Source organism: Corvus moneduloides, chromosome 21, assembly GCF_009650955.1.
Source record: "Corvus moneduloides isolate bCorMon1 chromosome 21, bCorMon1.pri, whole genome shotgun sequence".
Classification (NCBI taxonomy): Eukaryota; Metazoa; Chordata; class Aves; order Passeriformes; family Corvidae; genus Corvus; species Corvus moneduloides.
The window spans coordinates 10,725,221-10,739,842 of NC_045496.1; the positions used below are offsets into that span (position 1 = coordinate 10,725,221).

Genomic DNA, 14,622 nt, shown 5'->3' on the forward strand with positions numbered 1-14,622 from the left:
GCTTCTCTGAGCAGAGTCATCTTCTCAACTAGAGACTTGTTGTTTTTTTGGCGAAGGGGACGGGATGTGCTATGTGCAGATGTTGATAACAGCTCTTCTGGTCCTGCTTTAGTTTCTGACAGCAGAGCCTGCGTTGAAAATCTCAGAGGACTCTCTTCCCTTCACTTTATGTTCTTTTGAAATAAAGCTCATTCTGTTAATATCCGTACTTATGGACCACAGATACGTATGGTTTTTTGCAATCAGTTGTGCTCAATCAGTGCAGTGTAAAAATCAGATCATCGTGATGTTAATCAAATCAAATCCTTTCCTATTGACATAACATTGTGGATTCCTCATAAGCACAACTTCAGGAAAATGTTCGTATTAAGCATTAAGAGCTTGCTCATATCTAACTTTCGTCCTAATGTTATGACATTTTTGTTTTCCTTCTGTGTACTTAGGACAAAAAATCCTCTTGCGTGATGCTTTTGGTGAGAGCCACACCGGGCTGTAGACTTGCAGTAGTAAAGCATCCAGTGCTGCTGTAGCGTAGTGCTGACAAGACCTGATCTTCCTTTTTTTTTCCTTGCCTACCAGATCCTGGCTAGTGTGCATATTTAGAGTTGGGCAGAACACTGCATTTATCAGGCTGGATTTGAAACTGTCAAAAAATGCGTGTTCTGAACACACATTTCAACATAAAGTTTTCCAGGCTAAAATTCTTTTGCCAGTGTCTCCCCATTTCCTTTTCAGAGGAAATAGGAGACCTCTCTTTGAATGATGTGGGGAACTGTGTGGAAAGCCCTGATGTGGGTTGTAGCTTAACTGACAGGTGCATCCATGAACTGCAGTTTTCAGCTTCAGTTGTGTAAAGCAGCTTTGGGCTCTCCCCTGCTGAGCAGTGCTGCTGTTCTGCAGTCACAGGGGGCTGGGGGGAATTGCAGGAGTTGCACCCTGAAAACTTGGTGTACATTTCTGGGCTGAAGTTAATGGTGGTTTTACTGAGTGCTGTTTCTGTGGTGCTCCCCAGAAGTGTGCTCCCTGTCCTTGCTGGTTCAGCAGTGTGGGTTTTCCCTCCAGAATCCGCTGGGATGCAGAGGCAGCTCTGCTGACCCTGCCTGGCTGGTGACTTAGCTTTGTATTGGTTATTTGGCATCCAGATGATAATTTGGAGATGTGGGGAGGTGTGTTGTGAAAGCTTAAAAGCTGTGAGGTTTGTTAGTGTGGTGAGGCAGTGGGAATGGCAGCTGCCAGACTGTGCTGCTCCTCTTGGCTTGTGACTATCTGGGATTCTTTTTTTTAATGTGCAGACTCCCTGGAATCCAGACTTCCCTGCTGCCTGCTGCATTCTCCTTGGGCCTGCTCAGGGAGCTGGGATCATGTCTGGAAAGCTGCCATTTGTTAAAATCTTCCCAAGATGAGCTTGCCTCTGGCCGTGGATTGTACTGGATTTTGTGTGGCGTGTGTAGTAAATACCATCTCCTTTGCTACTCTTGGAACTGACAGAACACAGGAAAGATCCCTCTCAGCGAAAGTCACAATCCTGACTCATCTTTCTGGCTTTGCAGCAAGTTGTGTAACTGCTGTAGGTCATAAAGCTGATTCTTACAGATTCAGTAACAGATCCTGAATGCAGAGAAGCTGCTTGAATGCAGGGGAGTCAGGAACAGTTGTGAATTCCTGTCTCTTGTAACTTCTGCCACTTTGGTTCCCACATATTTTCCAATACATGACTGAAGGGATCAAATTATATTTTTTTCTGTTGCCCCCAAAATAGACAAACGCTTTCCCTTGTATTGAAGGTTCCTTTCCTCCTTGCTGCCCCTTCCCCCCTCTGCCTCCCAGACATGTGCTGCAAGAAAAAGGAAAGAGCAGAGTTCATATTATTTTCAGATGTCCCAAGTTAGATAACACAAGGCATGCAAATATTCCAGACTTGTATTTTTGACTGGCGAAGGGAAGCAGCTCCCGTGCACGGTGGACAGCATTTGCTGGAAGCTGTACTGAATCCTTCTATCCTGCAGCAAAACTGATGGTACATACTGATGCAGAGACTCAAGTGATGATCACACCCCCAGTGTCCATTAGGAGCTGTTCTGTAGACTCCAGGGCACTGCTGCCAAGGGTATTTGGTGCCAGTGTTGCTCTTATGCCTGTAAATGAGGAGCAGCCATCGTTCCAGGGAGAGGACCTGAGCCATTGCAGCACAAACACCTGTGTTTTCTGATTGAAGCTCCTCCATTACACATCATTACAGCCTCAAAATCTGGACCTCATGCATACAGTGACACAATCCTCACTGTGCCTTGCCTTTACAGGCTGAATTACATCTTTTCACTGCATAGATCTTATCTTTGTCTGGTTCATCCTGCAGTTTGGGTTCCAAAAATAGAGCCTGTGCATGAATCTGTACACACATGCGCTTTCCAGCTCTATGACTCCTTTGAGATGACCTCCTTTGCAGCACTGATGAGCTGCGTGCGAGAATATCCCTTATTGCTCTGGATACACACAGAAAAGCATGAGCAGGGAGAGGTGTGCAGGTTGTATGTTCTGTCTCAAAGCATTGACTGTACGTGTGCCCGGGTTAGACAGGCACCTTGATTGCTCAGGATGGGAGGAGTGATGGAGAGTATTTGTGGTTGCTTGGGCTTCTCTTTTAATACCTAGAAATTTAGGTCATGCCAAGCATAATTTAGCAGTGCCTGCAGAAATAGCGATGTTTTGATATTCAGAGAAGCCACACAAATGTCACTGACTTGAAATGAAAGGAATTGAATTGAGGTGGGAAAAGACATGCACGGCCTAGACATCCCACACCTTCAGCTGCACTGGGAAGAATCAGAGCCCATACTTGGATCCCTCAGGGAAGCACATTGCCCAAGTGAGGAGGGATCAGGATTAATATTTCTGCTCCTTTCAGATGTCAGCAGTAAGATGACGTGAGTGGGGCAAACATTTTGCAGTGATGCACAGAAGCACCCACCAGAATCACCTTCTGTAACCTGCAGCATTAAAGCTTTTCTGAATAACTGTATTTTCTTTCTATTTATCCTTGAGCTGTGTGCAGGAAAAACAAACATTGTTTCCCATGCAGCATCTGGCAGAGCCCTGAGTTCCACATGTGATTCGGTAGAGTTAAGAGCTGGTGGAAGCTATTTTGGTCCTCAGTGTTACAATGTCTTTTACAGAGTCAATGGGAGGGGTTTTGCAGGTGCATCTGAGCTGCCAACACCTTCTGTTGTCAGTGACACAGGAAATTTCTAGAAGTGACGAGAAGGAATTCCAAGACTGTGCCAGTATAATTTAGTTAACTCGTCATTATTTAGACTAGGAAAATACAGAACAAAGTTGTTTCAGAGTACAGTTCTTAACTGCTGTCAGTGACATCTGGGAGATACTTGATATCCGTCAAATATAACTCCTGATCTCACAGAGTTATCCTTTGTGCAGCAAGGCATGCCTGTCCCACCCCTCCTCATCCCCCAGGCTTACAGTAGAAGTAGGATCTGCTTTAAGGTCATGTTCAAACTGCTGTGCTCCTGTCCAGACCCATCCTGCAGTTCTTTGCACAGTGTAATGCTTTTTATGGTTTTTTACAATTCTTTTTAAGGAAAATGCAAAAAACGAGGAGATGGTTTGAAACTGGAGAATGACCCTCAGGAGGTGAGTCACCTGGAATGCAGAGGTCTGCCTCTCAGGGGGAGGCCTCTTGTCCATCTTTGGTCCACAGGGAGTTAAGTTCTGTATTTGTTTCTGCTCTAAGGCCGGCCTGGCAGGTGGGTGAGGGGCAGTGGTATCGCTGATGCTCTGCACTCTTTGCTCTGTGCATTTCAGCCCTGCTCCTGCCCTCGCTGCTCCTTCCCTTTCCATTCTGTCACTGGGAGTGACTGTGGCCCAGATGTTTGCTCAGCAGCTTTGTACCTGTGTGCCTGTGGGCAGAGGCAGAAAGTCCTTTTGTCAGGGCCTTCTTGTGGGGCCTGAAGAAGTGACTTGATGCCCTGCTCTGGCTGCTCCTTGGAGCTGGGCTGTTAGACTCTCACTGGTGCCAGTCTGCTCAGGCTGTGCGGTCAGATGAGGAGAATTTTTCTTAAAATATTCTCCCATGGGAAAAGCCTTTATGAGAACAGTTACCACATCTGCTTCTTCCTTTGCAAATGTGGGTGCATTTTCCACTCCTGGGGAATGAGTGAGAATTGTTCCAGAGGCACCACATTCCAGCAGGAGCCATGGAGCCCGAGTTGGGACCATGGAGCCCGAGTTGGGACCAGTGCTATCTGGACTTTGCGTCATGCAGAGTCCAAATGATGAAAAGCCAATTGGGTACTAATAAATCCTGTCAGCCCTCCATGGGAGAAACTGCCTTCTGCTTTTGGACACCAGAAGCATTAGGAGTAGAGCCAATATCTGGGTCAGGAAAAAGATGGAATGGGAGCTGTGTCCTCTGTCCTCCACCCTGTAGTTTATATGGAGTTCTCTTGCCAACACAGGATTTGGAAGCACAGGGGAGAAGGACAGGGGTGGGTTTTAGCATGTGCTGTCAGAGACTGTCAGGTGCTTCACATCCTGTTCCTATGGGAAATGGAAGCTGGGAACCACCAGGTATCTTATTTCAATGATAATGGTGTGAAATCCACAGGTATTCCTTACAGTGGTTGTCACTTTAGGAAGTTTGCCTATTCAGTACTGTATCCATTGTGTTTTGTACCAACCTGAAGTTGAATCCAATTATTTACTTCTTTGCTTCTTTGCCTTTATTTCCTCAGGCAGAATCAGAAATGGCTCTGGATGCAGAGTTCCTGGATGTCTATAAGAACTGCAACGGTGTAGTGATGATGTTTGACATCACCAAGCAGTGGTAAGAGACCTTTTGTGGCACCACGTGATTCTCCCTTGTTCAGGCAAAACAAATAACTTCCAGATTTCTAGATTCCCACTTGGATTTGGAAGCTGATAACCAGCCTAATGAGTTGAAGCAAGCTTGTATCCTTTAAAATAAAAGCTTTATATTGTGACATGACTTTTAATACACTCCTCTCCTGGGCTTGTTCCAAACAAGCAGGGTCCCAGTGGGTTGTGTGCTGCAACTGCTGATACGCTGCTGGCTGAGGCTTGATAATTAGTGGTATCACAGGTGCAAAGAGCATGTTACAAACCCCTGCTCCCCAGAACACAAGGGAAAGGAGAATGCTAGTGAGAAATTCCCAAGAAACTGGTATTAGTAAGGATTATTTAGAGGCCCCAGGCTGCATTTATGTACAGAAGTAATGAACTGTTCATTTTGCACACCTGAGGAGGGTGAGAAAGATAAGGAAACCAGAGTGGAAAGAGGAGGGGGTGAGAGCTCCTGCTCTGTATTTAGGCTGATGTTGTTCAGGTTTGGTGTGGGTCAGTGAGCCTGTGGACAGCTGAAGGGAGGGAATCCTTTCCTTCTGCTGACCCCACACCATTTTGCGGGACTGAGGGCAAGATTGCTGTAGGAGATGCGAGGGTTCAGGTGAAAGTGAATTATTGAGCTTTTGAAGTTGTTTTTGAATAAAGAATCTTCCAAACATATTGAGGGTTAATGTATTTCTCTGGTGGGGTAAAGAAGCCACAGACTCAGAAGGATTTTGGAAAAAATATTATTGTTTGTGGTTTTTTTGTGATTTGTGCATGAAACTGCTAACAGAAGGATGTTCCCACTCATCTGCCTCTCTCTCTCCTCTCTGATGAAGGACATTTAACTATATTCTGAGGGAGCTTCCTAAAGTGCCGACCCACGTTCCAGTGTGTGTGCTTGGGAATTACCGGGACATGGGGGAGCACCGGGTCATCCTGCCCGGCGACGTGCGGGACCTCATTGACAACCTGAACAGGTGAGAGGCTCACTGGGCAGGGCAGCAGGCCTCAGCTGCTCCCTGACACCTGCCATGGATAGCCGTGTCCCTGCCGTGTTTCACATCCGTGTCACGTGTGTCCTCTGCCCTGCGCCTGCCTTGGGCTCCCAGAGCTCCCCGTGTCTCACAAGCAGCGTCTGCTGACACCATGGGCCCTTTGATCTGGGAGCAGATCGTTCACCATGCTCCTGGAAGCCGGGAGTGCTGGCAGCATGTGCCTTTCAGAAGTGCTGTACCCAACAAATCATCTTCTTTCTGGATAGTCCTCCTCTTGTGAAAGAATCCTCTCCCTGCTGTTCTCTGCTGCAAGTGACTGAGCTACAAGAGAGCCAGCCAGTGCAGCTGTGTCCTTGCTCTGCATCTGAGCATCCCCACACAGCACTCACAGGGCACAGCCAAGTCACACCTCCCTCACCAGCCAGACAAGCATTTCCTTTAAGCAGAAATCTGAGGTGCTCTGTTATGTAGTATAAAATAGTATTTGTTGGTCAAGATTCAGTAGATTGTACCTTTTTATGTAGTTTTGTGTTTTTAAGGTACTTTTTTCATTTTCCTCATCTCTTATTTGTTTATGCCTGTGTCAGGTACAAAGAAATGGTGCCAGTTTTAAGATTTCATCCACCTTTAAATAATTTCTTCACGAATTAATTTCTATATATGATTTTTGTCCATCTGATTGTGGTTTTAAAACAAAACCTTCACTGCGAAATGAACCGCTTGTAAAGCTGTGAATCCCCAGTTTAGGAAACCAATATCCCAGTGTCCTGACAGAGTGTTTCATAGCCTGGCAGACACATGGCACTGTCACACACCAGCAGCCACCTTCTGCCACCCTTCAGTGTGAGTTTTGGCTGTACACAAAATAACGAGTCCAAGCAGAATGACCTGCTGGGCTACGTTTGAGGCTGGGGGCTGGCTTGTGGGGTGGCTCGTGGTGTGTAATTCAGCCCTGTGCAGGGTGTGCTGGGTACAGTGTCCTTCTCTCTGCTTGGTACAGGCCTCCCGGCTCCTCCTATTTCCGCTATGCTGAGTCTTCCATGAAGAACAGCTTTGGCCTCAAGTACTTGCACAAGTTCTTCAACATCCCCTTTTTGCAGCTGCAGGTAAGGCAGGGATGTTATCCTGATGTGCTGGGTGTGTGGGACAGACTGGATTTGCTTTGTCTCTAAGGCAGGAATTTGGTATTTGGGGTTTCATTTGCTGTTAAAGGATCCTGAGAAGATTTTTGTTTTCATTAAAGCTGGTATAACGAAATTAGGTCAGAACATCGGTGCCTGTGACTTAACCGTGTCTCTGGTTGCGAGAGGTCGGCTGTGCTGAGTTCCCAGTGCTGGCCTCTGGAGAAAGGCTCCATTTGCACTGGCGTGAAAATGGCATCCAATGGTGCAGTTCCCAAGTCAAAAATGTAACATACAGACGTTTGTTAAACTTCAGATTTCAATTCTGTTCAGTTAAAACTCAGATGGGAAGAGATTTGGCCATTACCTGAGCAGTTCAGAAACCTCTCTTTGCTGAAAATCTTTGTCCTAATGGTGAAGGGCATTTAATATGAGATCCATGTGCTGTGCTTGGATCCTGTTTCCATGGATCCAGTCTTGTATTTCCTTCATAACTGAGGATTCTTGGGAGGGCTGAGGGAAATGCAAAGGCTGTGAAGAGTGGGATTCTCATCTGTGGGCCTTTAGAAGATCACCTTTTGTGGTGATCCTATTGGTCCTTTGGGATCAATAGCTTATGCTTTTTGAGGGCACATATGTTGTTGTGTCATTGTTTTCTATCAGATAGGAAAAACCTAGGCAGTTGATCCTGATTGTCTTTCACCAGTAATTGAAGTGTCTGTGTGTATTTTTATCTAAACAATCCCCAGTGAAATGCTAGTTCAGAAGGAGCTGAGATATGTTAGTGGATGTTACCAGGTCCTCAGGCTGCAGAGCAGAAAGAACCAGGATAAAAGAATTGAATGTGTTAAACCCCAGTGAAACAAGTCAAAACAAATTTTTGAGGAGGAAGTTGTAGAAATCTGAGCTGTAAATCCAACCTGCTGCTCAGTGGAGAAGGTTGAAATCTGCCAGCATGTTGCTGGTGAAATGTTGGGGTTTATGACACTGCACATTTGGAGATTTTTGGTTGCATCCCAGGTTTTGGGGTTTTACTTGATGTCAGATTTCAGCCAAGATGGGCTGCATTGGTTTTTCCAGTGCCCCTCGCATTTGTGCCACAGGTTCATGAGCAGTGCCTCGTGCTGCTCCACAGTAGCTGCCTTGGGGCGCTTTGCTGCTCCCAGAACCTTGCTGGGAACCTTGTGTTGCAGTGCACAGGGACCAGGCCTGGCCCTGTTTAACATCCAGTGCAGCGTGAGCTGAAATTTGTTGGAAAATCACATCTAAACTTAATTCCTAAAGGTTCTGCTTATCCCTTCAGAGATCCTTGCCAGTACTAGGCTCCAGAAGGGAGTTTTTTCCTTTGGAGCAGAGCAGAATTAAAGGAGAGGGATGCTGCCAGGTATGAAATGCACATAGGATTTAATCAGCCTCAAAGGTTTCTGTGTCCCTCAACCTGCCCTCCACAGCTTTCCAGGGCAGAGTGGTCCAGCTATATCCGAGGTCCCAGGCTGTCCCTCAGCAGGGTTGGTGTCAGTGTGTGGTTTTCAGTGGCACATTCCTGGGCTCAGTTTACAGTCATGCATCCTCCATGGAGAAAGCAGGGGCTGAAATCCATACCCCCAGTACAGAGCACATTCTCTCTGCCAGCCTGAGCCGTTCAATTATTGATCAGTTCCTTTCCAGGGGCAGGATTGGCAAACCCAAGGATGCAGTTTAGCTGTAGGTATTGCTGGTGGCCCACAAATGGGATCAGGTCACCCAGGCCTCCGGATGCTGTGCTGGAAGGAGACAGGATTCTGCAGACAACTGAAATTGCCTTTTCCCAGGAAGCCCTTGCAAGTGGCTTTCAGCCAAAGCATTGGTCTGTAGCTCATGATTTATTCCCTTCTTTTGAGTCATTGCTAAAAATAAGTTGTTTCTTTAATATTTTAATAACCAGCATGATAGAATATATTTTTGAAGTATTTGGAAGTTTGTTAGTAGTGATGAATTTGTACAAAATTAATTGCAACTCTCTCTTAATTTCATATATATTATTGATTAATTGTGATCTGTGAAAATTGAAATAAATAAAACTGGTGTGTGTCTCAGTGCCAAAGTGTAAGGCAAGGCACACCACTTGTTTAACAGAAGTCATTATCAAAGAGCCTAAGGTAAGCACTGGAGAGCAGTAGCCCTTCTGTCTCTGTTTGTTCAGCTAATTTGCTCAGCATGTGTTTCACCTGTCTTAGGAAACTGGGGACAAAGAAGCAGCAGACTTGCCCTTTTTTGTCTCATTTTTGCTTATACTGCATGAATAATATAAAACGATGACATCTACTACTTCTGAGATCTTGATTTTCTTGAATTCTAAAATCTGGAATTTGAATTCTAAAGTCTTCATTAGTACTTCTGGTTAGTGTAGCAACTAAATATGGATAGCATATTTTGCTGAATCCTTCTTGTCTGTAAACCACAATAAAGGAATTGGCATTAACTAATGACTTCGTAATTCCATGCATACATGTTAATTAAAGTCAAGTTCCCATCTGCAGAGAGCACTTGAATATGATGAATCAAAATTACTCAGCAAAGAAAAGAGGGATTGCTCCGAGCTCTTAACACAATGGCAAAGGTAAACATGAAGACTCTATATGCCTTGGAAGCAGCAAATTAGCTTAAATGATCACAGAAGCCCTTAAATTTCAAGAAGGGCTCTGTCCAGTTCCAGTAAATTAGGGTTGTCAACTGTGATGAATCACCTAGTCTTACAGTACAAAATAAAAATTACTTAAAGCTTTTTTGCTGATTTCAGTCATGGTAGAATTTGATATAAATCAGTTGCTCCATAGGGGGCTCAGGCTGTGCTGTGACCATTCCCCAGGACACAACACTTGCTGGGATTCGTATGAGCCAGATTAGTTAATTGCTCTTCACATCTGTGCAGTGTCTCGATAGCTTCAAAGTTGTCACCTCTATGAAGCCGTAACGCCAGCAGCATGTGCATGTAGAGACTGAACACCATCACTTCATGCAAATGTTTGTCTTCTCAGATGGATTTTATTCTGGGAATTATGTAATAGATTTCCTTTGGGGCTTTTAATCTGATGGGATCTTTCTGCAGTGAGTTTAAGTGTTGTCAAACAGGCAATTAAGAATTCACCATGGTTATTGATGCTAGCCTTCAAAAATATTTCTTAGAGGAAAGCTTAAATGGACTTGGAGGATAAGGCAGTTATCAAAGCAAAAACCTTGGCAGTTTGGAGGAAGCCTGGGGTTTCTCTGCCATCTCCTCTTGCCTAGGCAGGGACGCAGCCCATGGCACCACAGCCCTGCCGTAATGGGGAGGCACCAGCCCAGCTCAGCACAAGCTGTCCCTGCTCCTGTGCCACCCAGTGCACAGGCAGTTGGAGAGGGAGAATTGATGCCCTGAGGCACTGAACATTGTGGCTTTTGACTCCAAAATTCGGGAGGTGAGCTGACTGGCATGGCCAGTGCACAGCTGTGTGCCAGCCAGCTGTGCCTGAGCAGAGGGGCTGGGGCTCTGGGGCAGGATTTGCACCACTGACAGCTCTAGTGTTGTCCAGGGGATCCGGAATGATGTTTCTGCAGGAGTGGATGCTGTGTCAGCCCTGCAGGGCTGCAGCCCATGAGGGAGCTGGCTGTGCCTGTGGTTACTGATCTCTCCTTGCTGCCATCTGGGATGTCAGGAGGAAGGAGTCTGTTAAGCCAGCATTTCCCCTCAGCTGAGGTTTTGGTTAGAGTTCTGTTGGAAATGTGGGAAAGGAAGGACTGAGTGGGGCAGCCCCGGGTTACATTAGTGCAGTCAGCTCACTTTATTGCCCGTTTGAACCAGACTGGGGTGTCTGACCCCTCTCTGTGGGACAGCAGCTGGAGGCAGAGGGGCAAGGACTTCTGAAATGTCCCTGAGTTGGCAGGTTGTGCTCACTCATCTACCCGGACGGCAAAAGAAGATTGATGGGAGGCTTTGCATCAGCTGGGTGCTGAAAAAGGAAAATCAAAGGCCTGAGTGAATGGTTTGCACAACTGATTTCTGCAGGAGCTGAATCCGTTCTCCAAATGTAACTGGTGATGTGGTGTCTGAAATAACACATTATTGATTTATGGCTGAGAACAGCTCACAGAACAAGGTGCTTCTTACACAGACTTTGTGGATTATCTACTTTTTATTCACTTTCCCTGAGCACTCTGTATTTAAATGGACACCATGATCAGGGCCAGGGCTGCTGTTGGATGTGTTGCTGTGGTAGAGTGGTGACATGGGATCTCAGTGCACAGAGATCTGTTACACTGACCCTTTGCTCAGACCCAGCTTGTTTTCCTTTCCTCAGAGGGAGACGTTGCTACGGCAGCTGGAGACAAATCAGCTGGATATTGATGCAACTCTGGAGGAGCTGTCAGTGCAGCAAGAGACTGAAGACCAAAACTACGAACTGTATGTCACTGAGCTGTCTTTTCTAACTGTTTTGGGTGTCACATGAGTGTTGGGCAGCCCCAGCTGTGGCATGTGGCCAGGTTGAAGGGTCTAGCGAGTAACATTTAGGGAACCTTGGGATAAAATGTTGCTTTTGAATGGCATCACCTGAAGTAAAGCATGCACCTGAGGATCCCCTGGTTCCTCTGCCCTGTGTCTGTTCTGTGTCCTGGCTGTGTGCTTGACTGCTTGGAATAGCGTTTGCCAGGTTTAGCCCCACAAAGCCAGAACACCTGTAGCACAGTGAACAGGAATCCATATTCTGTGAATTCCTGCCACAAGGCCTTTATTGCAGTGGTGTGCAAGCCAGAAAAGTCAGCCTCGGAATGTATTGAAAAAAAGATTATTTACAGGCAGCTTTGTTTGGAAATTAGAATCAATGATTGTGAAATATTCATGCACAGGCTTTTGGACAAGCATTTTTCAGACCAAGTGTAAAGTTCTATAACCTTGTTCAGCATGTTTTCCTTGGAGAGCATTGAAATACCCCAACTGACACAAAGCAGTGCTGTTTCCAGAGCGTTCACCTCGTTATCCTCCTCAGGGACTAGTTAGTCACCTCATGCCTTGAGCACTTCTCTTGACATCCTTACTCAAAGGACTGGGCTGTGTGGGCTGTGCTGTCAGATGGTTTTCCATAGTTTTGTTTGTACTGCTTCAGTAATGAGAGGATACTTAATAGAATCAAGAGTTGGCAAAGCTGTTTCAAACTCACAGCACAAGATCTTGCTGCTTCGTCACCTCCTGCCTTTCCAGCAGCTTTAGCATGTGCTGGGATTCCATATGTGTTACTTCAGCTCACAAATCTAGCAGAAAAACAGGTTGCATGAGGCTTGGAGCAGCCTGGTCCAGTGAAATGTGTCCCTGCCTGTGGCAGGGTCATGGAGTGAGATGAGCTTTAAGGTCCCATCCAACCCAGACCAGTCTGGGATTCTGTGGCTGTGAGAACCATCTTCTGCCATATCTACCTCTGGGTTAGTCTGTGTTGGGCTAGATCTGAGAAGCATCTGAGAAGAGATCTTAGATCTTAAAAGTGGCAGCAGCAGTGTGGTAGTGGTGGAAGGGTGGCCAGACCTCCTAGTTCTACCAACAGGCATTAGACTGGATCATCCCATCCAGTGTGACCACACTGCCCTGCTGGGAGGCTGTTGGCACTGTCAGGCTGCAGAATTAGCTTAACATGACCTCAGAAATATCAGAGCCTGACAAAAGAGGAGTTGCTAAAATATTAAAAGCAAGACTTTTCTGTAGGATTCTGGTTTAGCAAATAAAGTGACATCTTTATGCAGATAGCCAGCTCCTGCACGTTCATATCTGTACTGAGACCAAAGTTCTTCACTTTCAGAAAATAACGCTTCTTTTAAGACAGGGCTTTAAAATACCCCTGGTGCTTCCTGGCTAGAGGCACAAATCCCAAAAGAAAAGCACCGGACAGTGTCATGTCTCAGTACTTTGATCACACTGACTAAGAGCGCTCTTTTAGGGTTTTTAAGGTTTTTCTCTGTACCCCAGGTAGCAACAGAGAGTCTGTTAGTTAGAGTGGCACCTCTGTGAGACAGATGAGCTGCAAAGGGGTTACTTCATCCCCGGAGTTGAAAGGTATGCGCTTCCTACGCTCAATTTTTATCCCTGCAGGAGGTCTCCAAGCTTGAGTTTTGTAGCCAAAGACCGAATTTAAAGAAATGCTCACATTCCTATGTCAGAGAACTCGGGTTTGGGTAAAGTTTCAACCTTAGTAAACAGTTCAGGCTGTGAAGCAGAGTACATGTGGACACAACAGTATGTGCTGGGAATCAGAGCTTGCAGTGGTGAGGCAGGTCTGCAGTGCTTGTTACTAGGGCTTGGGCAGGTCCTTGCACCCTTGCTTGTCAGATGCCCATCATTTTGGGATTACCATGTTTAATGTGCTGCATCAGTGAGTGTCCAAGTGAGCACCTGGTGCACTGTCTGCTGCCACTCGCCCTGTTGTGCCCACCGTGTGTGTTGGTGCAGTGTGACTTGGTGACCCTTGACAGATCACAGAATCATGGAATTGTTAGGTTTGGAGAAGCCCTCTAAGATCAAGTCCAGCTGTTAACCCCATTCTGCCAAAGCCACCACCCAACCATGTCCCCACGTGCCCCATCCACATGTTTTTCAAGTACTTCCAGGGATGGTAGCTCCACCACTACCAAGGCAGCCTGTTCCAATGTCTGACTGCCCTTTTCACGAAGAAATTTTCCCTAATATCCAACCTCAACCTCCCCTGGTGCAACTTGAGACCTCTTTAGCTTTTTCCTTTTTATTGCTTGTTACTTGGTAGAGGAGCCCAACCCCCAACTGGCTACACTTGCTGTCACAAGGCCCCACGTGTCACACCTCCCATCACAAGGCCTTTGTGTCGGTTGCTTCACTTTAGACAGCACTGGGAATTCTGCTGTGGGTCACCCAAATTGCACAGCAAAGGGAGATGACCGCAGGCGTTTGGGGCCACAGTCCATGGTATGGCTGCTGCAGCACTTCCTCAGAGGCCATTCCTGCTCTCCTGCCATAAAATCAGGCCACGGAGCAAGGCAAGGTGACAGTGCTAGGACATCTCAGTTGTTCCATTCACCCCTGTGCACGTCTGGTAGCTGCTCTGTCACAATGACCGGTGCTAAATTTGGCTCTGTGAGAACAGAAAGAGAACAAGAACTCTTCCTCCTGCTGCAGCGAGGGGGACCTGAGGACAGAACGTCACCGATCCGAAATGTGGATCCCAGAGACAACACGAGGTGGCACACGATGCTGCCTCTTCTGCCTTACGTAAGCCAGCCTGGGCAGCCACTGCCTGGCTGTGCCTGTGGGAGACACGCTCTGCTTCCAGTTCTTTCCCTGTGTTCAGGCTCCCCGCTGCCTGACGCACCTCTGGCTCTGGTACTTTCCCACTGCTTTCAGACTTCACATTTTCAGTACTGCTAAAAGAATATTTCAGCCCTTTCTGAGTTCTTCAATCCTCGTTAAACAAACAGCAATGACTTTCATGATGTTCTGAATTTGTACCAATTTTGCTCAATTTATCCATTCTTAATTGTACCCAGCTTATCTTCTGTTTTCAAGGAAAATTTGTTTATGTTCAGTGTACCCATTCCCCCACAGAAAGATGCCCGGGCTGGACAGCCCTTTTGGTGAAGAGATTTTCCCCAATATTCAACCTAAAACTCCC

General features: G+C 46.4%; 1 protein-coding gene across 3 annotated transcripts in view; it reads left to right on the forward strand.

The window, feature by feature from the left end:
- RABL6 (RAB, member RAS oncogene family like 6) overlaps window positions 1–14,622 on the forward strand; it is a 50,561-nt gene that overhangs the window by 14,114 nt on the left and 21,825 nt on the right. For 2 of the 3 annotated variants that reach the window (XM_032130650.1, XM_032130649.1), the window contains exons 4-8: window positions 3,596–3,648; window positions 4,749–4,840; window positions 5,700–5,840; window positions 6,859–6,964; window positions 11,296–11,399. In XM_032130650.1, the coding sequence (XP_031986541.1) occupies window positions 3,596–3,648; window positions 4,749–4,840; window positions 5,700–5,840; window positions 6,859–6,964; window positions 11,296–11,399 (496 nt within the window). Of the gene's footprint in view, window positions 1–443; window positions 474–3,595; window positions 3,649–4,748; window positions 4,841–5,699; window positions 5,841–6,858; window positions 6,965–11,295; window positions 11,400–14,622 lie in introns of all 3 variants that reach the window. The other variant, XM_032130647.1, reaches the window with a different exon arrangement.